Source organism: Urocitellus parryii, chromosome 7 (genome assembly GCF_045843805.1).
Source record: "Urocitellus parryii isolate mUroPar1 chromosome 7, mUroPar1.hap1, whole genome shotgun sequence".
NCBI classification, from domain to species: domain Eukaryota; kingdom Metazoa; phylum Chordata; class Mammalia; order Rodentia; family Sciuridae; genus Urocitellus; species Urocitellus parryii.
This window is the reverse complement of record NC_135537.1, coordinates 182,982,427-183,006,168: the sequence shown is the minus strand read 5'-3', so window position 1 is coordinate 183,006,168 and position 23,742 is coordinate 182,982,427. Positions and strand designations below refer to the sequence as shown.

Here is a 23,742-nt window from a genome sequence, read left to right as displayed (position 1 = left end):
GGGCCATTCTGGGGCCCTGGTCAGCGCTGGACGGAGGCATTTTCACCTCACTGTCTCCTAGCTTTCTCTCCCCTCCCCCACCTTTCTTTCTCTGTTAGGGATGGAACCCAGGTCCTTGCCCAACAAGAGAAAAGCCATGTCTGCAGCAGAGCTGCCGCCAGCTGGCCACAGGACAGAATGTTTAGTCTCCTGGCTTCCTGTAAACAAGGGAGAAGAAACTGTACTGACTCTTCCCAAGTGGCCAGGAGTCATGACTGCCCAGCACTCCCAGAGTCCCTGAAAATGCAGGACCCAGGCACCACCCAGCAGGGTCCCCACAGGTCGGGCCTAGACAGGCTGTGTGTGGGGTGCAGAGTCCGCAGCCCTGTGTGAGGCCCAGTGGGCACTGAGGCAGGGAGACGCTTCCAGGCAGGGTGGCCTGCAGCCTGTGGCTCAAGCTTTGCACCTTGAGGGGGTCCGACACACCTGTTGACTGGACTCTGTTGGCTGGGGCCCAGCTAATGATGGAGCACTGCCTCTCCTCCCTGCCTGCAGAGCTGGCCAGTCTCAGTCCTGTTATTTAGGCCTCCAGTGGCCACCTGGAGCATCTCACCAGTGGGATGTTGAGCTTCGTCTCCGACTCATGTCCTATCCCCCAGTACCTTGGAATGTGACTTTTTTGGGGGGAGCAGGGCAGTATTTAGGATTGAACTCAGGAGAATTCTGCTGCTAAGCTATATCCCCAACTGTGCTTTGATAGGGTTTTTTGTTGGTTTGAGTCAGGGTCTTGCTAAGTTGCCCAAACTGACCTTGAGCTTGCATCCTCCTGCTTGGCCTCCTGAGTCCCTGGGGTGACAGGCATTTGCCACCATGCCCAGCTAGAATGTGAACTTATCTAGAAACAGGGTCACTGTTCCTGTAATTGGTTAAGATGAGGTCATACTGGAGTAAGGTGGCCATAAGTCCAGTATGGCTGCTGGCCCTGTGAGAAGGAGATTTAGCCAGGTGCGGTGGTCCAGGCCTGTAACCCCAACCACTCAGGAGGATGAGGCAGGAGGATCAAAAGTTCAAGACTAGTCTTGGCAGCTTAGTGAGATCTTGTCTTAAAATAAAAAATAAAGAAAAGCTCAATGGTAAAGCACCCTAGATTCAAGCCCCAGCACAGCCATCAAAAAAAAAAAAAAAAAAAAGCAAAACAAAACTCGAGGTACATGGGGCTGGGGATGTGGCTCAAGTGGTAGCGCGCTCGCCTGGCATGCGTGCGGCCCGGGTTCGATTCTCAGCACCGCATAACAACAAAGATGTTGTGTCTGCTGAGAACTAAAAAATAAATATTAAAATTGTCTCTCTTTCTCTCTCTCCCTCTCTCTTTAAAAAAAAAAAAACGCGAGGTACTGACAGCCTGCGAGGGCTGGGCTGAGGGTCACACCACCCCACATAGCCCCTTCACTAGGGACACAGACTGGACACCACCTTCAATGTGAACAGTTTCTGGCAGCATTTCAGAACCCAGAGAAGGTATGGCAGGCAGTGGAAATTGCGGGAGGGAGGGCTGCCCAGGGCAGGCAGGATCCTGGTCTTGGAGCGCCCAGCCTGGGGAGCAGGTCCATGCAGACAGAGCCCTCAAGGCAGCTCCCAGGAAACCACAGCACCAGAAGCTGATGAGGAAGTGACAGGTGGAGATGGCTAGGCCTGGCCTCCCCCACAGCAGACAGACCAGTGCTCCTCGGATGTGGGGAGGCCCTCCCTCTCCAGGAGGCAGAGGCCACTCATCCCCAGGTGCTTGGGCCTCCTTACAACCTTGGCCCCTACCTTGCCCTTGAGCCCACATCTGAGGCCTTCTTCATGGGCCCTGTCCTTCTCCTGCCCTCTGTTAAAGCACCTTCTAGGTCCAGCTGTGGGGCAGGGAGCGGTGGCCAGGAAGGATCTGACCCCTTTGGCCGGACACAACGACAGGTGGGCTGAAAGATGAGCCACCAAACATGATCCGGTGCGCAGGGAGGGGGCAGCTCGGTTTCAGCCTTCTCGTCCACAGGCATGACCACGCAGCTTTATATAGCTCCGCAGACACTATATAAGCCGGAAGCAAAGTCTCATCAGAAGAACCTGCACGCTGACCTGGTCTGGCTGGAACACTCCTCACCCAGTGCAGTCGGGTCCCCAGGGGGCAGCCCACCCCAGCCCCCAGGATGCCCAGCAGAACAGTACGATATGCCCGCTACAGCCCCCGGCAGCGGCGCCGGCGACTGCTGGCTGACCGAAGTGTACGTTTCCCTAATGACGTCCTCTTCTTGGACCACATCCGCCAGGGTGACCTGGAGCAGGTAGGGCGTTTTATCCGGGCTCGGAAAGTCTCCCTGGACACCATCCACCCCTCAGGTGAGTGATTCCCAGAGGGACTGGCCATGGGCCTGTGGGTATACTGGGGAAGGTCAATGTGGAGGACTCCAGCCTTGACCCCTGCCCTCCCACCTGCACAGGTCTAGCTGCTCTGCATGAAGCAGTGCTCTCTGGAAACCTGGAGTGTGTAAAGTTGCTGGTCAAATATGGAGCTGACATTCACCAGCGTGACGAGACGGGGTGGACACCTCTGCACATGGCCTGCAGTGATGGGTACCCTGACATCGCCAGGTGAGAGAGTGGGACCTGGTGCAGAAAGGTCCTGGCCCAACCTCTCCAGGCATCCACTGGTCCCCAGGAGGTGGGTCCCCAAAAGACAGCTCTGAGGGTGCAGGCATGAACCCTCAGGGTTGTCCCCTGGCACCCTGTTTCTATCCTGTGTTGGCCCATAACAAACTGGAAAGCTGGCCGCAGCTTCCAAAGGGTCAGGTTTCCTCCTCACCCTGGGTGGAAAAACAAACAGGTGACCCAGGGCTCTATGCCTGCGTGCTGGGGTGGGGACAAGCATGCTTCAACCAGGGTTGCCCTCTGCATCCAGGTACCTCATCTCTCTGGGGGCAGACAGAGATGCAGCCAATGACGATGGGGACCTGCCCTCTGACCTCATTGACCCGGACTTCAAGGACCTGGTGGAGCTCTTCAAAGGAACCAGGATGGACTGAGTTGGAGCTGCACTCCGGGGCTCCTGCCTCCTGGAGAAGAGGCCTGCACCCTGTTCCAGGGAACAGGGCATTCTTCATTTGTGGCTCAGGGCTGCCGCTGGGCTGGCCAGGACTGGTCCTCAGGCGAGGCCCCTGTCCCCTACACCCATGTCTCTGGCTTGGCTTAATCACCAGGTGAAATATTTTTGTGGTGCTGGGGCTCAAACCAGATCCGCACACGTGGTAGGCAAGTGCGCTATCACGGAGCGGCGTCCCCAGCCCTCTAGGTGGATTTTTTATGGTGACACTTTGTACTTTTTCAATAAACGTGATCCCCAAGCCTGTGGTGGTGGCCTGATTCCTAGGGTCCAGGGACGGGCGCTCAGCACCCTCGCCGGACGGGGCCTCCCGGGGCCCCTTCGGCCCGACTGCCGGCTCCGCTCCTGCTTCCCGGTCTGCGCGCCCGCCGGGCCCGCCACCTTCCGGAGCCGCCCCCCCCCCGCCCCGGCGCGGTCACGTGCCCTCTGCGCCTGCGCGGGCGTCACTTCCGGCCGGCCCTCGGGAGGCGGCGGCGCAGCGGGCGAGGTGAGGCGGGCGCGGCCGGCGGCGGGTCTGGGCCGCGGGGCGGGGCGGGCGGCGGGCCGGAGGCTGCTGCCAGGCTGCTCCCGTTGCGCCCCCGGGCGGCAGCGAGTGGCCGGGGCCGAGGCGCGTGGCGGGCAGTGTCCGCGCGCGGCGGCGCCGCTGGCGGGTGCAGACAGGGCGCCGGGCCTGCCGCCGGCCCCGCTGGCCCCGCTCGGCCGGTGGTCGGCCCAAGGGGATAGAGAGCTCCGAGGGGCAGCGGCGGCTCAGAACTGCAGAGGGAGGAACGCGGCCTCCGCACCGCCGGCCCTGCTCGTGGACGCCCGTTGTCACTTTGCTGGACAAGAGTACCACCTGGTGCCGCGTCCCCAGCTCGTGGCCGCGAGGGGAGCGATCGAGGCGCGATCCGGCCCCCGCACTCTCGCCGCTTCCGCCGCTGCCTCGCCCAGACGCCTCTGAAGCCCTGGGTCCCTTGGAGCAGGCCGCTTCCGCCGACGCCCCTCCCAGCCTGCGGTGGACAGCCAGAGCGAGCCGGGCCCGAGGGAGGCCCTGGGCATCGGGCCTGTCGGAAGGCCAGGACCCCGCCTTGGGGTGCCGGCAAGCGTTGAGGCATGCTGCAGGGGGCTTGGGCCAGCCTCAGCATTTGGGCCCACCCAGCTGCTGACCTCGGCAGGATGGGGGTCATCAGGTGCCTTCTTGCTGTCCCAGCTGTAGGTACCAGAGCCGTGTGTGCAAAGCACCTTTGTGTCTGCTGTGACCACGCAGTCTCTTCAGTACTCTGTACTTTTCTGGGTGGTGGTCATTACCAGTGGGCTGGCTCTATCTTCCGATCTGCTCAGAGCTGTCTTGTGTTCTGCTTAGTAATCAACAGCATCCCCTTTCATTCTTAAAAGTGTCCAATTGGACAAAATGGTGTGTGATGACCTGCTGTGGTTCTGTTGGTTAAGGAGCTGTGGAGACCTTGTTTGAGGTAGAGGCTTCATGTGTTACTCCCAATGAGGATGCTGAGGCCAAGAGGGACTTTCCTGGGGGTGGCAGAGGAGGGATGGACAACCTCTGGCCAGGGTATTTCTGGCCCTGTGGGCTGCACAATCAAGACTACAAGCAGTTGAGTCCTGCACAGCACGTAGACTGGAAGGTCACTTGCACTGAGGGGTGGCAAGTGGCAGGCAGTTCTGTGGCAAAGACTACATATGGGATTGGGGTGGGGGTGTAGCAGTGACACCTGAGAGAACATGAAACACCTGGGCCTTGGGCTTGATAGCAGAAGAGGCCATTGGCATCTTTCTGGTGAGTGACGCGGAAGGTGTCCAGAATGTCCCCAGCCTGGGAGGCCGATGCAGCAGGGCTAGACTGAGTGTCCGCAAGGTGGGGATAGTGAATGGAGGAAGTCTGTTGGTGGAGGGACTCTGGAGTCCTCAGGTCTGAGACACTGCTTGATGAGCTTCCTCTTGTTTCATGGTCTGTAGAGAAAAAAAGAAAAAGAAACTGCCAAACTTTGACATGTTAGCGATTGTTAGATACAGCCCAATTTCAGAGTCATGAGGGAAAGGTATCTTGCCATGCATGATTCATGCCTGAATCCCAGCTCCTGGGGAGGCTGAGGCAGGATTGCAGGTTCAAGGGCAGCCTCAGCAACTCTGTGGGAACCTGTGTTGAAGTTAAAATTCAGCAGGCTGGGGGTGTCGCTAGTGGTGGGACGCTTCACTCGCATGTGAGAGGCCTAGGTTCAACCTTTGGCAGCACATAAAGAACAATTGCATGTAGGCTGAGGTGTTGGGCCCCAGTGTTGAGGAAATGATTATGGAAGAGAGAAGGCAAAGTCAGGGAGGGATGCAGAGCTTGGGGTGGCATTGCCCACCCTGCCCCTCCTCCTCCCCTGGTGGTGGCCCCAGTGGCGTGGAGGCCTGGGAGAGCTGTGCTGAATGGGCTCTGGAGACAGCCTTCTCCCTGGCTGCTCACTGACAGCCTCTCCTTCCACCCGTCCCTGTCCCTTGGTCTGCCTGGACAAGACCACCACTCACTGCTTAGGCTGCAGAGCAACGGGCTGCAACCTGATAGCCCTCTGAAGCCTGGAGGGATTTTTGTGTGTGTGCTTTCTGGCACTTCTGCTGCCTGAGCCATTTTCCCCCGCCCATTCCCCTGCTGTGGTCCCAGGCTCAGCCCCCTGCCTGTCTGCGTTTTCAGGACCCTGCTCATCTGGTGTTATGCTTCCCTCAGGCCTGGCCGGTAAACATGCTCAGGTGTCCTTACTTGGCCAAACACAAACATCATTGCCAGCCAGGCTGGTGCCAGCAGGGGGACCCAGGTTGAGGGCATGGCATTTGTGAAAGCCAGGCAGCCACTGGAGGCTGTGGCCACCGAGCCTGAGGCTGAGGCTTCACTGGGAAGGGAGGCACAGGAGGGTAGGCTTGGAGGTAGGAGTCCCTGGACACAGCAGTCAGCGTGGGACAGCAGGCCTTCTGGGCCCTCGGAGCTGAGGCGGGTGCTGAGTGCCTCCCTTCTCTGAGGCTGTCCACCTGGTCCTGCTGCCTCATCAGGCCCACAGGGCTTTCCCTGTGCTCTGGCGTTACCAGGCTGGTAGCCCTGGAGGACCATGGGCAGAGAGCCCCTGGAGTGCAAGAAAGCATGAGCACGTTGTGGGGGGCACAGGTCCTAGGCCCCCTCAGCTAACTGTACCCTTTTTGTTCTTGTTTTGGTGGTGGGCTATGTTCACTTGTGCCGCGTTCAGTCGATGAATCATTATATGACCGCTTGGCAGCTAGGGCGGGAGAGCCCAGAATGCCAAGCTCCTGCCCTTCATGAGGGGATGCAGCTGTGTGCTCTGGGCTGCGTGGAGCCCCTCGCCCTGGGGATGGGCCGGTAGGGTTCTATACTACAGGCCCCCTTCTGGGGCTGTCTTGTCCCTAGCACATGGGTTGCATCCTGTGTGGACCATATGTCCACAGCTGGCCACCCCCCAAATAGACTCAAGCTGTGAAAATCCCCTGAGCTGAGACTAAACTGGCAGTAACCTCCTCAGTCCTGGTCCCTGGTCAGGCCTGGCAGCTCCCCACTGCCCAGTCTTGATAGGTCTGTTCCTGCTCACACCCCAGCCCGAGGGGACCAGGCAGCCTTGGGGCCTCTGGTGTGTGCGGGCTTCTCATCCCCATTGTGCAGCCAGTAGGGGGCACTCAACCTGGTGCTAAGAGAGGCCCCTGCCTACTGATGGGGCCGAGCACCAGGCCAGCTCACTCGCTGCGTCCTGCATGTGTCTGACCTAACCTGGTGCCCCTAACCTCCTCCAGCTGACCCTGCCCCAGCCTTAGGCTGCCCAGGATTGCTTGGAGCCCACGGGCCACCCAGGGCTGGGCCTTATTCTGTTGTGTCCCCTGGATGGTGACAGGTCCACACAGTTTGACCACAGCTTAGAAGGAGGCAGTGGACATGCCTGCACCCTGCCCCTCTGCTGGAGGGGTCATGCTCTGTCCCACTCCTGTGTTCGGGGGCTTCTGTTTCAGAGGCTGAGAGGGGATCCTGCAGCAGAGCACCAGGACCAGAGGACCAGCTATGACCAGGTGTGTTCTGGGCACCATGATGGCCCTCATCAGGGGTGAGAGTGGGCCTGCTCTGCCCTGCACCCAGCCTCATGCTCTGTCCTCCCCTAGTTCCCCCGTCTCCAGAGTCGTCTACAACGGCAAAAGAAATAGCAGCCCACGCTCGCCCACCAACAGCAGTGAGATCTTCACCCCTGCCCACGAGGAGAATGTGCGCTTTATTTATGAAGGTGGGTATGCCTGCGCAGGGGCTCCTCCTCCTGGGAATGGTCAGCCTTCCTGCTCTGCCCCGATGCCCAGGAGCTCCCTGGGCCCTTTCCTGCCTCCACTGCACCACTCTGGGTGCTAGTGCCCCATCAGTCCTTCCAAATCTGGGGGGAGGGATAGGCAGATTGAGTGACAGGGGACACTTAAAAGCCCTAGAGGAGAGTGAGGGAGTAGGCATTACCCCAGAGGAGATGGCCTCTGCAGCCTGTCCTTGGCAGCCTGTCCTCGGCACTGGGGGTGCTAGGGAAAGGAGGGAGGTGTGGAAGATGGGTGCCCCCAGCAGTTGCTGACCCAGAGTCAGGGTGGGTGGAGGACGTGGAAGGAGGGCTGAGCCAAGGCCAAGCACTCCTGGGAAGCCAAGCTGGGTCAGATGGGTCATCTCTGAGAGTCCAGGCCCATGGTGGGGAGGGCTGGGTGCTGGAAGGTACCTTCAGCTGGCAGAGGGAGAGGGGTGTCTCCTGGCTGGCCTCTGCCTGACACTGACCCCACTGCCCTCGCCTGTGGCAGCCTGGCAGGGTGTGGAGCGAGACCTGCGCAGCCAGCTGTCAGGTGGCGAGCGGGGCCTGGTGGAGGAGTACGTGGAGAAGGTTCCCAACCCCAGCCTGAAGAGTGAGTGGGGCCATGGGGGGCACAGGACAGCCACCTGCTTCCTGCCCACACTACCAACGTGCTCCAGGGGCTTCCAGAGGTGGGGGTGGCCAGGGGCCTGTGCCAGCACTGACCACACCTTTCCCGGCAGCCTTCAAGCCGATTGACCTGAGTGACCTGAAACGCCGGAACACACAGGATGCCAAGAAGTCCTAGAGTGCCAGCGCCCTCCCCTGGCCGCTGGAAGATCAGGGTGCACTTGATGTTGGCTTCCTCCTGTCCTGCAGGCCCTCCCAGGAGGAGGGAGGGGCCGTGCTCCAGTGGGCTGCAAGCCCTAGGGTCAGCAGAATTGATAGCCGAGGCCACTTCTCTCTGCGCCCCTCCTGTCCTCCCTGGGGATCTCAAGCTGCCCCTGTCACTTGGAGGGGCGTCTGGCCCTGCCTGTCCCCGCCAGAGGCCCTGACCCTAGTCCCTTCTCCTCACCTGCTGCTGCCCCTCCCTTCTGTTCCTGTCCACTGCGGGATCAGGAAGGAGAAAAGGGGGCCTGTTTCCCAGGTTGGTGGGACGGGCTGGTTTTGTCCTTGAGATGACCAGGAAGTGGGACAAGCACAGCTGCACCTGCACCCAGCTTGGGTCCCCCACAGACCTCTGCTGGTCCTCTGCCTAGACACTTGGGGAGCCTCCCCCACCCTGCCCCCACTGTCCAGCCTCCCCTTCCCTGCCTCAGCTTCAGGATGGCACCAGGTTTCGGCCTGAGACAGTACTGACCTCCCTAAAGGGGTCCCCAGCAACCAGACCCGGCCTGGTGCCTAAGCCCGGTGGCCACAGAGGCACCCTTGGGCCAGGGGTGCCAAGGCTGGGCTGAAATGGTGCTGTTGGGCCTGTCCTGGCTCTCTGGAGTGTGTGGGAGGGTCCCCAGGAAGCCAAGTGTCTGTGTGGCCCTGGAGCCGGGGGGTCTGTGAATAAACATGGGTGGCACTGGGAGTGGCCTCTTGACCATCTGTCAGCCCTCTGCCCTGCAGCCCACACACCTGGACAGGGGACTCCAGCCACGGTAGAGGCTCTGCCCAGCACTTCTCAGTGTGAGTCAGGGAACAGGGCAGGGGTCTGAGGGTGTCCAGGAGGGGAGAGATGAGCTGCTCTGAACCGTCAGCCCTTGTCCAGACTAGAGGCTCTCCTGAGGCCATTCTCTCTGGGGGTAGGACCCTGGGGCAAGTGGGCAACCATCTGCTGCCCTGGACCCACCTTCACCATGGCCTGGACTACTGACAGGGAGTTGGCTTCCCCAGTGTCCACGTGGAAGCATGCTGCTGGGCCCCCCGAGAGCCCCAGTTGCACTTGACCTTCAGACATGGAAACAGCCCTGGAACGCTTCTGCCCCTGAGACAGAGCCAAACCGGAATTTATTTCAGGAACACCCTTTCCCAGAAGGGTGTTCCAGGGCTTGAGTGGCCCCACGGGCTTCTGGGGGTGGGCTGGGCAAGTTCTCCATGGGAGAGGACAGTGCCTATGAGGATGAGCCCCACCTTGGTGCCAGTGGCACTCACTGGAGCCAGGTGCCAAGCCACCCCTGGAACATGTGGCCTTGTTAGGCCCTGGGGATCTGCAAGGCCGTCCATAGAGGCTTTGAGTGTCCCAAGCTGGGGTCACCCAAGCTTGCTACTGGAGAGGATGGCACATGGCTTGCTCGGGTTGCGTACGAGCACATCTCCACACCCTGTACCAACCAGTGTCTCCGAGCACCCTAGACCACCCAGGTCAAGGCAGTGGACAGGGCAAGCAAGGCCCCAACAGGTGTGCTTTCCACCCCTTGGGTTTGCCAGGGCCAGCAAAGGTGCGAGATCCACCCGCACGTGAGGCCTGCTGGGGGCTTCCCACCCCTTCCCAGAGGCAGAGGGGTCCTTGAGCAAGTTGCCAAGTCTCCGGCCTCAGATTCTTTGGTTAGTGCCTACCTCCGTGCCTTGCAACGAGTTCCACCCACTCTTCTTCAGGTGAGAATCTAGTGCCTGTGGCTATGATTTGCCTCAGTTTCCCCAGGTGCAAAGTGAGTTTGAGCTGTGGTGATCTGAATGGTCGCTGGGCAGTTAGTGCCCAACATGATCTGGAGACAGCCTGAAGGAGAGAGTGCCGACTTGGGATTCCAGCCTTCTGGGGCCTGCCCTGGGATCTGGCCACACCCAGGGTCCCTTGGGGCATGCATGACCCAGCCATCTGGGCCTGCACATCTGTGTCCCCTGGCACACCTTAAGGTCTTCCCTGGCACTCTGCCAGCTAGAGGTCCTGGGCATGGTCTACAAGAACACCTGGGTGTTGGAAGGAGGGCTTGCCACACACCCTCCTGCAGCAGAGCCCAGTGCACTGTGACCAAGTCCCGGGTCCAAGCTGTTGTGGCCTAGGCCAGGGGTGAGCAGGGAAGGGGAGAAAGAGCCTGCCTGGAAGGCCTGCCAAGATGTGTCCACTGGGGTCCACCCAGTCCCCCAGCATGCCCGCCAGCCTTCCACCTAGGGCTGCCAGGGACCACTGCAGGGCCAAGTCCACCTCATGTGGCCAGTGTTCCTGTAGCCACAGTGGGCCGAGAGCACAGGCGTGGTCAAGGGAGCTAGAGCAGCACTGGGGCAGGTTCACCCCTGCTGTCCACCTCACACCTCAGTTCCTTAGGGCCCGTGGGGGCAGGTTCACCCCTGCTCTCCGTCCACCTCACACCTCAGTTCCTTAGGGCCCGTGGGCCTCCTGCCAGACCAGCCCCCTGCCTCATCTTCTTCCTCTGAGGTGCCTAGTGGCTCAGGGGGCCGGCTGGGGGAGATGAGGTGAGCATCCTTGTGAGTCAGGGTCCGTCCCGTGTCACCTGTGCAGGTTGCGAAGGAATCCACACAGCACTCTTCGTTGGCGACTACATGGGGAAGTTTTACTACCCTCATTTACACATCAGGAAACAGTGACCTTCAAGGGAATTTTAGTTGTGGGGCCTTTTTGTTGTTGTTTGTTTTTGTTTATTTTAAAGTACTGGGGCTCCACCACTGAGCCACCCCCACCCCTTAAGTGTTTATCCCTTTAAGCACTTATTTTGTTAATTTTTTATTTGGGTGGGGGACCAGGGATTGAACTCGGGGGTGCTCTATGACTGAGCTACGTTTCCAGCCCTTTTAAATTTATTTTTTCAATTTTGAGACAGGGGCTCACTGAGTTGCCCAGGCTGGCCTCAAAACCTGTGATCCTCCTGCTTCGGGCTCCAGAGTTGCTGGGATCACAGGCATGCGCCACTGCACCTGGCTGGGCTTCCTGCTCCCTGCCCCCTTAGTTTACATGAACACAATACCTTTATTTTTAATTTTTAAATATTTTTTAAAGATAGAAGAGAGAATTTTTTAATATTTATTTTTCAGTTTTCGGTGGACACAACACCTTTATTTTTTTTATTTTTAGGTGTGGCTGAGGATTGAACCCAGTGCCCCCACAGGTGCTAGGCAAGTGCTCAACCCCTGAGCCACAGCCCCTGCCTCTTTCTCTTTTAAGTTTACGTATTAATTTTTGTGGTTCTGGCTGCGGCACCAATGCCTGGCCCAAACAAAACTCTATTGCCGGGCCACAGTCCCCCCTCCCTAGGATCATGTGGCCACACACGTGAGCTTTTGCTGTCCTCCACTTTCCCTATGTAGCTCTTCCCCGTAACTTCAGTTACATCAGTGCTTGGGTAACTTCAGTTACATCAGTGTTTGTACTCAGCACTGAGCTGTAGGGCAGATGAGGCTGCCCAACTGTTTTCCTGGAGTTCCTAATAAGTTCTGAACTCTGCCCTGTCATTTAATTCTCCCCTGAGTGTGCTCAGTCACTTTCATGTCCTCGAGAGGTCCCCCCAGGCCTCCTGCCAGGCTGGAGGTGCCCTCCCCAGGTTCCATCCTGACTGCTGAGGTCCACCCTTCCTCAGCAGTGCCCATTCCAGGGGGTCACAGGACACACGACTCGCTCACACACGTCCCTCTGGGAGCGGGCTTCTGCAGCCTGGCCCCACACAGGGGAGCCTGGGAGCTTGCTCTGCGGCACACTCCTTCAGACTCCCTGCAGGAAGGGAGTGGGCAGCAGGGCAGGAGAGGCAGGGGGCACTGAGAGATGAGAGGGGCGGGGCCTCTTCTCTGTGGGCACCTGGCTGTGTTGGAGAGAGGGTCCCTCCACTGCCCATCTACAGGACTGCCCATCAGGACCAGTGTTTATTGGTTGATGAGTCCAGCCCTGGCCAGGCTCCACCTCCACCCTTGACTCCAGCAGCCTGCTCCATCCAGTTCCCTTGGGGATGGGGATGGGGCAGGGTTGAAGGAGGACAAGGGGAGGGACTTGGGGTAGGGAGGGCTGTCAGGAGGCCCCAGGAGAGCAACTTAACCCCAAGGCAGTCCCCAACCCTGAGCTCAGCTGCCGTGAAGGAGAATTTGCCCCTCCTGTGCTAACTCGGTGTGGCTTTGTGCCCATATAGGCAACTAGGGCTCCATAGAGAGTCAGGACGCAGGCCTGGGCACCTGGCATGAGAGCTGGCCAAGCCTCAGGTCAGGTGCCTCAAGCTCCATCAGATACAGCTACTTCTAAACCAGCCTCTGTCTGTGCCCTCTGACTTCCCTCCGGCCTCAGGCCCGCAGGCAGGGTGCGGGGAGAGGGCCTCCCTGGGAGGGCCCCGCCTGGCAGGTCATTCTATTTACCTTTCCTGAGAGGCCTCATGTCCTTTCATCTGCTCCAATTAGCCCAGCTCTGCCTGAGTGGCTCCAGCCGGTGCTCCAGCGCCTTGAGGGCCCAGTGGCCACCTTCCACCAGCTCCTTTGAACAGGGACACCTGTCTGGCTCCTTCTCCACCCCATGCATGCATACCACCAGGCATCATGGTACCCAGGAGGCTGACCAGTCCCCTCACAGGCTACCACTCTGGACTTGCTTCTGCCCAACAACATGGTCCTGGATGGCACATCTAAACTCATGGGTGCAAAACTTACCATTCTGCACCATGCCTCAGCTTGGACTCAGGGTGCACCCCTGATCTGGACTTCCCACCCCAAAGCACTTCCAGGCCTTTCCTGCATCCAGTCCTGGGGCAGCTCTTTTCCGGCCAGTGTCACCCCACCTCCACCTGGCAGGGAGTGTGCCCACCCACCACAGGATGGGCCTGGACTGTTGTGGGCAGACGTCTGCTAGGTGACAGGGGCTGTGCAGAGGTGGGGCAGACCCTGCTGCTACCTCCACCTGGACCCACAGTGATTGGGAAGCTATTTCTCTCCACTGCAAACACTGTGTGGCCCAGGACGCACCAAGTAGCTAAAGCTCAGGAGCAGAGGCTGGGCTCCAGGAAGAGCAGGACTGAGCCAAGTGTCTATGGTCCTTCTGTCTCCAGGTAGAGGCTTTTGGAAGACACCCTCTGAGTAAATTCGGTGTTCATGTGAGGCTGTGTGCCAGTGGCCTCCCTCAGCCCCCACTGCCCCATCATATCCCTCTGCTGGTGAATGGTGACCTGTTGGGGGAGTGAGGCCAAAGCCTCCAGAGGGGCCCCTGACCTGATCCAGCATGGGAGGACAAGCACTGCTAGCCACCCTGGGGACCCTTCCAGCTCCCTGTAGAACAGGGATCAGAGGGGCCCCTCCAGGGAGTGCACCAGCCTGCGCCCATCCACCCTGCCCACACCCACTCGGGCCTTCCCAGCTGAGCCCTCGCGATCCACCCAGCCACTACTCAGCTCTTTATTGGAGGACACACCTTTCCACACGCACAGGACAGACCAACAGGCAGGCATGCCTGCAGTTCATGCACAACTTCCCACCACTGGGCTTGTGCCCCAGGGACAGCAGGGGGGACATGGACAGTGGCAGCCACTGTCCAGCTGTCCTGCCCCTCTGGCCTCAGCCAGGTGTCCAATCCTGGGGTGTTCAGTGATGCACTGTCTGGTGCCTGAGTCCAGCAGAGATTCAGAAGGGTCTCTCAGCCAACTCAGGGAGGCCACAGGCCAAGGAGGTCTCTGCAGAGGGGTCCTGGCCAGCCCCATTGCTGCTGCCACCCTTCACAAGTTGAAGCTTCTCGAAGGAGGGGCCACGGCAAGGCCTAGCTGGGGCGGAGGGGCTGCTGCTGCGTCGCGGGTCCTGCAGCGCTCTGCCCTCGTGCCAGCGCCGCCAGCGCTGCAGCAGCTCTGCCTGTACCTGGGGGAGGGGTCCCACCTGGTGTCCCTGAGCCTCGGCCCCACACCCTCCCGCCCTCACCACAGGGAAGGCCAGGGCCTGCAGAGGCTGGAGACCCCCACACTTGTGCTCCCTGAGGACTCTGGGTCCTGACACCCACTGCCATGGCAACCATCTCAGTTAAACACAGGAGGAAGGGAAGGGCATATGGGGGGCACTGGCACCCGTGCCACTCCTTGGCCCAGCCCCCACCTACCTCTTTGCTGAGGAAGCAGTAGAGGACAGCCACCAGCAGGCCCTGGAAGGAAGGGGCGGTCAGGAACCTGTCCCGGGTCTCTGAGCAGGGGGAGGGTGGGGCGTGGGGCTCACCTGGAAGGAGCTGAGGAAGAGGTCGAAGAAGAGCTTGGCGGAGCGCAGGGCCCCCTGAGCCTGCTCATCGGTCACAAAGGCGAAGACCACTTCGTGGACCCCCAGGAGGGGGATGAGGGTCAGGGTGGATCTGGCCAGCCTGCAGGAGTGGAGCTTGAGTGCCCGGCCTGCTGTCCAGAGCCAGGTCAGCCCACAGGCCTTGGAGCCCCCTCTCTGGCATCGCAGCTCTGTGCCCACACCCACCGGAACTTGTAGTCAGCGTAGTGCACCTGGCGGGCCTGAAGCTTGGTGATGAGAAGGTGGACCACTCGGACAAAGACGACGGAGTTGATCTGGGAGGAGGGCCCAGGTCAGGGCCACCCAGGGTCTGTGATCCCCACTGGGCCCCAGCAGGTGGGCCCACAGCCATGTGGCCCTGGGCTGGCTGGAGCCCAGCCAAAGAAGACAGCCTGCTGGCAGCCCAGGCCGGCGTCCTGGAGAGTGCCGGGGCCCCACTTCCTCGCAGGCCAGATGCTACCTCTCCTAGGGCTCCAGAAGGCCAAGGAAGGGGGAACTGGGGAGCCCCAGCCAGCAGCCCCTCCTGCTGGGACAGAGGTGTCCCGTTTCCTCACCAGGATGGCCAGGAAGACCGGGGCTCGCAGGATCCACCAGACGCCCATGTTGGTATTGCTGGTCCAGCACCTGCGGGGCGGCCACTCACGACCTGGGGTGCACACAGCCCCCACCCCAAGTCTCTCAGCCCCCCCATCTGATTTTGCTGGCATCTACCTCAGGACAAGGAAGGGGAAAGGCCACAGTGACCCCTTGCCCAGGCACTAGGTTGGCACAGAAGCCCCTCCCCCACCTCCCTCAGCCACCCCGCCCCGGCTGCATGGCCGTCCTTCACCAGCCCCTACTCACTGAATGTTCTCAAACAGACACTTGACCACCGCCCAGGGGATGATGAACAGCAGGGGCGCACCTGTAAGGGGCAGTGGTTGTGGGCCTGCAGTGCTGCTGGCCCGCCCAATCCCACCACCAGTGGACAGCAGCCACTCACTCACCCCAGCCAATGCCCAGGTAGAGGGTGAAGAAGCTTCGCTCAGGGAAGGAGGCGAGGCCCAGCAGGCCATGCAGGTACACGCCCTCCACCAGCAGCCAGCAATAGTTGGCCACCACGCCATACTGCATGATCACTGCGGCCACACGGCAGCCGGCCACCGCCTGGGCAGGGCCAGCGTGGGCAGCTGTCACCACCCTGCCTGCCCAAGGCTGCAGCAGTCTAGGCTGGTCTGCTCTGGGCACTCACCCCATCGCTGAGCCAGATGCTGACACTGAGGTCATCCCCGATCTTCTGGCTGTAACGGGTCTTCAGCAGCCAGTCGATGACCAGCACAGAGCTGGCCTTCAGCACAAAGGATGCAAACAGGTTCACGTGGATGTAGTTGCGGGTGCAGTGGAGTTTGCTGCAGGGACAGGGGATCAGTGCCCAGCACCTGCCCTGGGGCTGCCCTGCGCAGGACGGAGGAGGCGGCATACCTGAGGCCCAGCATGATGGCCAGGGCAAGCAGCAGGGCCCCCAGGGACAGGGAGTAGCCCACGGTGTACATCACCTGGAAGCTGCTGTACATCTTGGCTACTTCCTTCTGTGAACCACAGTGGCTGCTCAGGGCTGGGGGCCACTCCCTGCCTCTGACTGGTCCCACGGTGCCCACCCACCCTGCTGACCTGGCCCTCGAGCTCCTCGTCCTCCATCTGGCACTGGGAAGCGTTGCGCCATGGCTGTCCCCGGGGCCCACGCACCCACTGCCCATCCGGCCCACACTTCTTGAAGACCAGGCGGTGCTGCACTGGGGGGACAGGCTCTGGTCACTCCAGCTCCAGGCCCAGCCCCCCAGTGCCTCCAGACCTTTCAGGTTACCTTTGTGATACCAAGGCAGGTACCAGGGGCAGGAGATGTTGGCCGTGGTATTGGGAGGGGTGTCTGGCCAGCAGGAGTACTTGTCGAAGGTCCTGTTGCAGACCAGGTCTGCAGAGGCGGGTTGGCAGGGTCAGGGAGGCTCCTGGAGGGCCTGGCCCGGACCCTTCCACCTCCTCCTGGAAGCACCTGAACTTCCCTATCTCCTCTCCAGGCCTGCAGCCCAGAGCTTCGGCCTCCCCACCTGACCACTCCTCCCCAGCTCTCTGCCTCCCACGCCCACCTAGTCTCCCGTCCAGCCTGGCCCTCAGGGCACCTTCCCTTAGAGACCTCTGTCCCAAACCCACACTGGGTCTCCTTCCCCCCACCTTCCTCCAGCACCTTCCCCTGGGGGCTGAACCCCAATTCCATCCAGGAGCCAACCCTACAGCTGCCACAGGCTGCTGTCCCTCATCTGACGGTGCAGGACCCCAGGGTGTGCTCTCTGGCCCCATTTCTCCCTGTACCAGAGTGACCACCAGCCTGTGTCTGCATCTGACCCATCTCCCTCCCACTTGCCTAGTCTGGGGGCTTTGCCAGCCATCTCCCCTGAGCACTGGCTGCCCTCTGTGGGCTCGGGGCACTGTGGCAGCAGCCAGGACAGTGAAGCGCACCAGTCCTGGGGCCACTCTGCCCTCTCTGGTGTCTCCCACTTTGTGGGCCACCTGGGCACCCGGGAAGCCTTCCCGGGAGCAAGCTCCAGGCTGCACGGCCGGCAGGAGCTGGGGGCCTGCGGGGGCTCACCAGTTGGGGGAGGCAGCAGGCTCATGTTGCGGTGGCATTGGTCACTGTAGAGCTTCCACTTCTCAAACAAGAAGTCCATTACCTGGGCAGAGAGGGCCTGCGGCTGGCGGACCAGGGGACAGCAGCCAGAAGGACAGAGTCAGAGAACCAGCGGAGTCAGCACAGGGCAGACTGGGGCCCCCCGCACCGGGCAGAGGCTGTGCAGCCTCACCTGGCAGGCCAGCAGCAGCAGCAGCAGCAGGTTGGGATGCCAGGGCCGGACGGGGGACATGCCTCTGGGTAGCTGTCCCCCACATCTGGCAGGGGCCTCACAACCGGCTCCTTGGGGGTGTTCACAGGTCCCTTGAGCTGCAGAGGGTCAGAGCCATGGGATCTAGGGAGAGGCCTGACCCAGGGTCCTTCCCCCCAGCAACCAGCCTCCAAGTCTGCTGAGGTGGAAAACACAGAGCAGGGAGCCGACGTGGTCTGTGCCAGTGAGCGGCTGGAGGAGCTGGAGGTCACTGTCCACCCCGCGAGGCCATCTGTCTGTCAACCATTCCAGAGCCCTCCCGCTTGCGGGTGGCAGCCACCTTCCACCCTCTGGTGTGGCCACCCAGAGCTCATGGAGGGGACCAGGCCCTTAGCCATCTACTTCCTCCCTCAGCCTGGTGGCCTCAGCTGGGCCCAGCCCCCACCAGCCCCCACCCCACACCTATTCTTAGCCCCTGGGAGAGCCGGCTCATCAGGCAACCTGCCCGGCTTGGGGTGCCAAGCACGAGGGTGGGGTGCCCAGGCCTTCCACCGCTTCTCCCCAGGGCCAGGCCCTGCCTCCCCAGGCCAGGGGCCAGGTGTGGGGCACATGCTCAGGTGGTCTCTGCCACACCCGCGCCCCCTTTCCCAAGACCAGCATGCCCAGGGGACCCATGGCCCTCATCCAAGGCTCGGGCTGGGTGCCAGGGTCCCCTAGGGCACCACAGGCTGGCAGATCAGCCCCGCGGAGACGGGGCCAGGGGACACACTGCTTCTCGGGTCCTGGAAGCAGCAGAGCCTCTCTGGCCTCAACCGAGTCCCACAGGAGAGGCGGGGAGCTCCTGGGTCTGCAGAGCTGGGTGGGCCTCACTGCCAGCCTGAGGCCAGAAAGGAGTGAGGAGTGTCCAGCTGGACGGACAGACAGATGGCTGATTGGAAGTCAGAGTCAGGAAGAACAGGGCAGTAGGATGGAGAGGGGTGCGGCTGTGGCTAAGGTAGGGGTTCTAGGTGGGCCTGGGCACCAGGTTGAGGGGGCAGCCTGGATTTTAACCCTCTGCAGTAAGTCCAGTCCAGCGCTCGGGCCAGCTCGGCCACAGGGCTGCCCTGCCCTTCAGCCGTCCTGCTGCAGCACGGCGGTGGCTCACAGCCTGCTGGGGGCTCCTGACCCCAGCTGGAGCCTTCCATCACACGGCCTGGAGGGACATAGGACCCAGGAGTGGCAGGTCCCCAGTCCCTGGCCCCTGGGAGTCGTCCAGGCTCGGGATTCAGTGAAAGATCCACAGAGTAAAGGGCTCTTCTTTTTTTGTTTTAGTTGTCAATGGACCTTTATTTTGTTTATCTATGTGTGGTGCTGAACCCAGTGCCTCACACATGCCAGGCCAGTGCTCTGCCACGTAGCCCCAGCCCCAGCCCCACTTTTGTTCCCCTCCCCATAGGGTTGGGGGCCGAACTCAGGGCCTTGTGAGCTAGGCAAGCACTCTGCCACTGAGCTAAATCCCCAACCGCCCCTCTTATTTTAAATTAATTTATTTATAGTTGGTTCCGGGGTTTGAGCTTAGGGGCCCTCAACCTCTGAGTCACATCCCAGCCCTTTTTTTGTATTTTATTTAGAGAGAGGGTCTTGCTGAGGTGCTTAGAGCCTAAGTTGCTGAGGCTGGCTTTGAACTCATGATCCTCCTGCCTCAGCCTCCCAAGCTGCTGGGATGACAGGTGTGGCCGCAGCGCCCTGCCAGCGAAGGGCTCTTGCTGGGAAGAGGGCAGCTGGCAGGTAGGCGAAGGAGGAGGGGGAGTTTGGGTATCCCCTGCTCTGGGGTCGCCAAGGGGACGTCTCCTCTTCTGGTTCTGATCAAACAACCCCATCTGCTGTGGCTGCCCAGTCTACTGAGCTGGGCTGGGTCAGAGTAGTCCAGCCAAGAGCAGGCCTCCCGTCTGAAGACTCCTGACCACGGTGTCTGGGCTCCAGCTGAGGCCCTGGAGGAAGAGAGCTGACGGGTGGGCATGTTGGTGGGGCAGAGGGAAAGGACAGGGATGGCCAGGGTGGATGGACAGTGGAGAGACAGGCAGGGGGCATAGGAGGATGTGGCCTGGGCACTGAGGGAGGGTGGCCCACCCCAGTGAAGAAGGACAGCCAAGGAGGAGACCCCAAGACCCCCAGAACCCCAATTCACCCCCAATCCCTGCTGGGAAAATGGGGGTATCTGACAGCCTTCTTGCTGACCTCCCAGGGCCATGAGGACCTTAGAAGCTGACTGTGGGAAAGAGTGTGGCTGGCCCGCTCCAGGGGCTGCTCAAGCCCGGGGCCAGCCACCAGGAGCCCCAGAGTAAAGTCGTGTTCAGAGGCAGAGTGGAGGGGAGATGGGCTGTGCTGGCCCTCGGAGGCCCCTGCCTCTCTCCACGGCAGCCTGCCCAGGAGGAGCACGCTCCATGCCCCCAGACCACCCCACAGAAGGTCAAGCAGGTGGGGCTGGAGACCCTTGAAGACGTCCCTCTACACAAGCTCAGTGTCCCAGGCCACAGGCCAGGCGGGCTCAAGGACTCCCCGGCCCCAGGTCCCTGGGCATCAGAGCCTCAGACCCCTCTTCAAAATATCAGAGGCCCAGGCAATCCTCCTCTGCACCCCTGATAGGAATGTGGGAGAGGACAAAAGCTGTCAGTCCTCCACCGCGGGGTGGGGAGGACGTGGGGGCGACAGCTCTGGGAAAGGGTGGCGGGTGTGGCTGATTTCCAGCCCTGTGAGGCTGACGTCTCCAGGGAGGAGGACAGGCACGGGGGCTCGGGCCCAAGGGCACATCGTTCCACTCCCAAGTTAGTATCCCCGAGGGGGACAGCCTCCAGAGGGTGGACAGCCTCCAGAGGGTGGACGAGGGCTGTCCCCTGCAGGGAAGCTCTGATGGACCTGAACAGCCTGTCCAGGCCCCACTGTGGGGCCACACGGATGCCCAGAGACAGCTCTTCAGGCCCCTGATAAACATCTGTCAAATGAGTGAGTGAGCAGGAACCTGGCGGGACCAGCCAGGGATATGGAGGTGCCACTCGGGACTCACATTGGCCAGGCCTGGCCCTTTTTCCACCTTATTCCCTCCTTGGCTCGGAGCAGGGTGGAAGGGTGACAGGGGACAGGTCCGACGGCACCCACCCTTCCTCCTTCTTGCCTGTCGCTGGCCCCAGACTTCAAGGGGCAGAGGGCTGGGTATGATGGCTGTCACACCCCAAGCTGCCCACCAGTCTGCCGCCGGGCTGCTGCCAGCAGGCTCCTCCCCTGGTGACCTCCTCCGCAGCAAACACCTCTGGCCACACAAGCCACTGGGTCTGACCTGGCTGGTCCTCTACTTGTGGGCTGGCACACCCCCATGCCAGTTCCAGCCAGACACATGACTCAGGTGTTCCTGGCAAGGCCAATGTCACACCAGTTCCCACTGGGGGGGGGGGCGAGGGACCCCAGATCCAGTGGACGGCCCACTAACCCAGGAAGGCAGGGAGTGCCCTTGGTGTCCCAGGATCCGCAGGGGTAGGGAGGGTGTCTCTCAGGCACCCTTGGAGCCCCAGGGAGGTGAGAGGTGGGAGGTTTCTGTGAAACCCAAGTGGCTGGAAGGTCAGGCAGGGCCTGGGGGCGGGATCAGCCCACGGCTGTTGACCACAGGGCAAGCCTGGGATGCAGGACAGAGGGTGTTGAGATCCACCCCCCAGCCCCCAGGTCCCCAACACAGAAGGACAGCAAAACAGCCCTGGCTGGTCCTCAGAGGATGCCTGGCGCCAAGAGGACAGGGGTCAGTCCGTTCTGAGTGGGGCATAAATCCCCCTGACCCAGAAGAGGGACGGGGACTCCAGAGAGGCTGGAGAGGGCAGTGACCTGCATTGGCTGCGGGTCAAAGTCACAAGTGGAAGGACAGCCCGGTGAGGTTCCAGTGCCCCTCACCCACCCTGGGAAACCCGGGTGTTACTGGGGAGCAGGGACAGGACACAGAGGGAAGCCGGAGCTGCCCAGGACCCTGTGCCTCGCCTCGGTGCTGCGAGGGCGCGCGTGGGGGGAAGAATGAGGGTCTGGAGGGAGGGGCCAGTCCTAGGGCCCGCAGCCATCCGCACCCAGGTCCCCGAGGCCGCGGTCCCAGGGACCAGAGTGCAAGAGCAAATACTGAGACCCCTGAACCGACGGTGCTGGACCAGGTGACTGTCCAAGAGTTGAGGGCGCATCCCCGGGGCTGGGAAAGGAGGCGTCCGACGTGGGCAAGGACCCTGGGGACCACTCGCTCCGGGGAGCCCAGCTCTGAGCCTTGGCGGGGTCCGCCCGGGCCGTGCCCTCGGGCCTCCCAGTGCTCACCGCGCGGTGCCGCTAGGCTCCCTCGGTCCTCCGCGCGCTCAGGTCTGGCGCCCGCAGCCGCTTGACTCCACAGAGCTGCGCGCTCGGGGTCTGCACCGGCTCAGCCCCGCGCCCTGCGCCTGCTGCGCTCGAACTTCCCGGCGGTGACACTGGGCGGCGGAGGGGGAGGGGAAGGGGGCGGGAGCGGCCGCTGGGTGGGGGCAGCCGAGGGTCCCCGCCCGCGCACGGCGCTGCTGACCGGCGGCCGGGAGGCGCGGCGAGCGCAGACTCCAGGCCCCCGGAGCGCGCTCCTAAGACCCTGCTCACAACCCGGAGGACCTCTCCGCAGCTGACCTCCGGGTGACACCCACGTCGCTGGACCCTGATAGCCGGCTCTCCGCGCAGGCCCTGATCTGGACGGCGACCCCGCGGACCCTGGCCCTGCAAACCTTAGTCCCCCGCCTCCAGTCCTGTAGGTCCTCGACCCCATGGACCCTGCTTGGTGGATCTGCGCCCTGTGGTGTGGACTCTCCCTGCTGATCCCCGCCCCGCTGACATGGCCTGCAGGTCTGGGCTCCCTGCAGGGACACGTGTGCCAGCGAGGAGGGGGGCGCGCCGGCGGGTGCTGTGACTCAGGCCCCTTCCTCTTGCTTCATCTGTGTTCCCTGTGGTCCCCGCTGTGTCTGTGGCCTTCCTGACTCTCTGCAGGAGTGACCCTTTACTTATCCCCACCAGGCTCCTGGGCAACATGAGCTGTCTCCAATCCTTCTTTGCAGGTGGGGGGCTACTAGGGCGCTGGAATGTGAGCTACCCAGGAGGTCTCTGGCCAAGTGATCCCCTAGGGTGCCCCTTTAACCCTTTCTGTGCCACACCCTGGTCTCAGGGCCTGGTTCTGTCCCCTGGAGCCTCCTCCAGCCCACCCATTCAGTAGCCCCACTGAGGGGGCCCCTGCTCCCTGCTGTCTCCCAGCCTGCTCCCTGCCACTGTGCCACCCTCCTCCCAGGTGCCTCCTTTCCTGAGGACTGCCAAAAGCTCTGAGACACAGGCTTCTGCCAGACACCCTGGGGGGACATTTCCTCTCCCATGCCCCCCAAAGCCAACGTCCAAGGTGGTCCTTCTGCAGCCCCCCTGTCACCTCCCCAGCTCACCTCCCAACAGGCCGTCCCCAGCACCCGCCGGCCTGCTCCTGCCAGGACTGGGCCTCAGCGTTCCTGGCTGTGCGCATCCGGGGGTACCCAGGGTCCTGCCCTCTTCTTGGAGATCTTTGTGTGGCTGTGGTTTCCAGGACGGGCACCTCCTGGCCCCTCTCCCCTCTCTCTAGAGCGTCTTGTCTCCACAATTCCCAAAGACCCCCTAACACACACACACACACACACGCACTCGCACGCACACGCGCGTGCCAGGCCCACCGAGAGCCCTCTCCCTGACCCGATCCTCCGTGGCTTCACTCCCGTCCAGGGGCTCTCCTCTGCCTCACCTTCCTGGCACCTGGCACTGGCCGAGGCCTCCTCCCGAGCTTCCCTCCCGTTTCTCTGGAGTCTCTGCTCTCTCCATTGTCACCCACTGTCCTGGTCACCCCCCACAACTCCCCTGCCTCCAGTCAACCCCCTGAGTCATTCTTTGGTCTTGGGCCCTTCTCAGGACTCTACTCCTGCTTTAGGGGGCACTGGAACCCCTGATCCTTCCCCCACGGCCCCACCCACGGGCTTCTCCCCCCCTGACATCGCTGCCCTCTGGGTGCCTGCAGGGCACTGGGGCTTCGACACTCGGTGCCCTCCCCAGTGCCCTGCCCGCTGACCTGGCCCCCAGCCTGGCCCAGCACTCAGGGGCGTTCTGGCTGCCCACGCCCCCATTCCTGCCAGCCCGTCTGCAACCCGGCCCGGCCCGGCCTTTTTACTTTGGCTCAGGAAAGGGCCAGAGGGCAAAGGTCTCCGCCTGCCCCCAGGCCACTGGTGCCCTCTTATCTCACCCTCCTTGGAGCCCAGATGATGAGCTTTGCTCTTGGGGGACTGAGTCCTGCAGCCTGCGTCTGCCC

The 23,742-nt window shown here is 61.7% G+C and overlaps 3 protein-coding genes across 13 annotated transcripts; 2 read left to right on the top strand and 1 right to left on the bottom strand.

Moving 5' to 3' along the window:
- Positions 1–2,063: 2,063 nt before the first annotated feature.
- On the top strand, positions 2,064–3,362 carry Ppp1r27 (protein phosphatase 1 regulatory subunit 27). The gene is made up of 3 exons (XM_026410722.2): positions 2,064–2,358; positions 2,460–2,610; positions 2,918–3,362. The coding sequence occupies exons 1-3, from the start codon at positions 2,169–2,171 to the stop codon at positions 3,039–3,041; spliced, it is 465 nt and encodes a 154-aa protein (XP_026266507.1). The 5' UTR covers positions 2,064–2,168; the 3' UTR covers positions 3,042–3,362.
- Positions 3,363–3,568: 206 nt separating this feature from the next.
- On the top strand, positions 3,569–8,974 carry Mcrip1 (MAPK regulated corepressor interacting protein 1). 9 transcript variants are annotated; one of them, XM_026410728.2, is made up of 5 exons: positions 3,569–3,605; positions 7,100–7,156; positions 7,247–7,365; positions 7,910–8,011; positions 8,142–8,974. In XM_026410728.2, the coding sequence occupies exons 2-5, from the start codon at positions 7,149–7,151 to the stop codon at positions 8,204–8,206; spliced, it is 294 nt and encodes a 97-aa protein (XP_026266513.1). In that variant the 5' UTR covers positions 3,569–3,605; positions 7,100–7,148; the 3' UTR covers positions 8,207–8,974. The 9 variants fall into 9 exon arrangements, with proteins under 9 accessions (XP_026266513.1, XP_026266512.1, XP_026266516.1 ...); XM_026410727.2 differs by having other exon boundaries at positions 3,577–3,605; positions 6,985–7,156; XM_026410731.2 differs by lacking the exon at positions 3,569–3,605 and adding an exon at positions 3,755–4,287.
- A 4,542-nt stretch (positions 8,975–13,516) lies between these two features.
- On the bottom strand, positions 13,517–22,864 carry Gcgr (glucagon receptor). Of its 3 annotated transcripts, none has more exons than XM_026410765.2 (14): positions 22,856–22,864; positions 17,394–17,530; positions 17,183–17,285; positions 16,403–16,510; positions 16,210–16,331; positions 16,021–16,127; positions 15,791–15,947; positions 15,546–15,705; positions 15,403–15,463; positions 15,114–15,183; positions 14,746–14,834; positions 14,503–14,641; positions 14,390–14,431; positions 13,517–14,154 (listed from the first exon to the last, which is right to left on the bottom strand). In XM_026410765.2, exons 2-14 carry the CDS (start codon positions 17,451–17,453, stop codon positions 13,927–13,929), a joined length of 1,446 nt encoding a protein of 481 aa, XP_026266550.2. In that variant the 5' UTR covers positions 17,454–17,530; positions 22,856–22,864; the 3' UTR covers positions 13,517–13,926. The 3 variants fall into 3 exon arrangements, with proteins under 3 accessions (XP_026266550.2, XP_026266549.2, XP_077656878.1); XM_026410764.2 differs by lacking the exon at positions 22,856–22,864 and adding an exon at positions 21,729–21,815; XM_077800752.1 differs by lacking the exons at positions 17,183–17,285; positions 17,394–17,530; positions 22,856–22,864 and having other exon boundaries at positions 16,210–16,326; positions 16,403–16,475.
- Between the last annotated feature and the right edge of the window lie 878 nt (positions 22,865–23,742).

Coding starts and splice junctions, on each gene's coding strand:
- Ppp1r27 (XM_026410722.2), top strand. CDS start 2,169: ATGCCCAGCAGAACAGTACGATATGCCCGCTACAGCCCCCGGCAGCGG. Junction 2,359..2,459: donor GGACACCATCCACCCCTCAG/GTGAGTGATTCC, acceptor CCACCTGCACAG/GTCTAGCTGCTCTGCATGAA. Junction 2,611..2,917: donor GGGTACCCTGACATCGCCAG/GTGAGAGAGTGG, acceptor CTCTGCATCCAG/GTACCTCATCTCTCTGGGGG.
- Mcrip1 (XM_026410728.2), top strand. Junction 7,366..7,909: donor TGTGCGCTTTATTTATGAAG/GTGGGTATGCCT, acceptor CGCCTGTGGCAG/CCTGGCAGGGTGTGGAGCGA. Junction 8,012..8,141: donor TCCCAACCCCAGCCTGAAGA/GTGAGTGGGGCC, acceptor CTTTCCCGGCAG/CCTTCAAGCCGATTGACCTG.
- Gcgr (XM_026410765.2), bottom strand. CDS start 17,453: ATGTCCCCCGTCCGGCCCTGGCATCCCAACCTGCTGCTGCTGCTGCTG. Junction 16,128..16,209: donor ACGAGGAGCTCGAGGGCCAG/GTCAGCAGGGTG, acceptor TGTGGTTCACAG/AAGGAAGTAGCCAAGATGTA. Junction 15,948..16,020: donor GCCATCATGCTGGGCCTCAG/GTATGCCGCCTC, acceptor CTGTCCCTGCAG/CAAACTCCACTGCACCCGCA.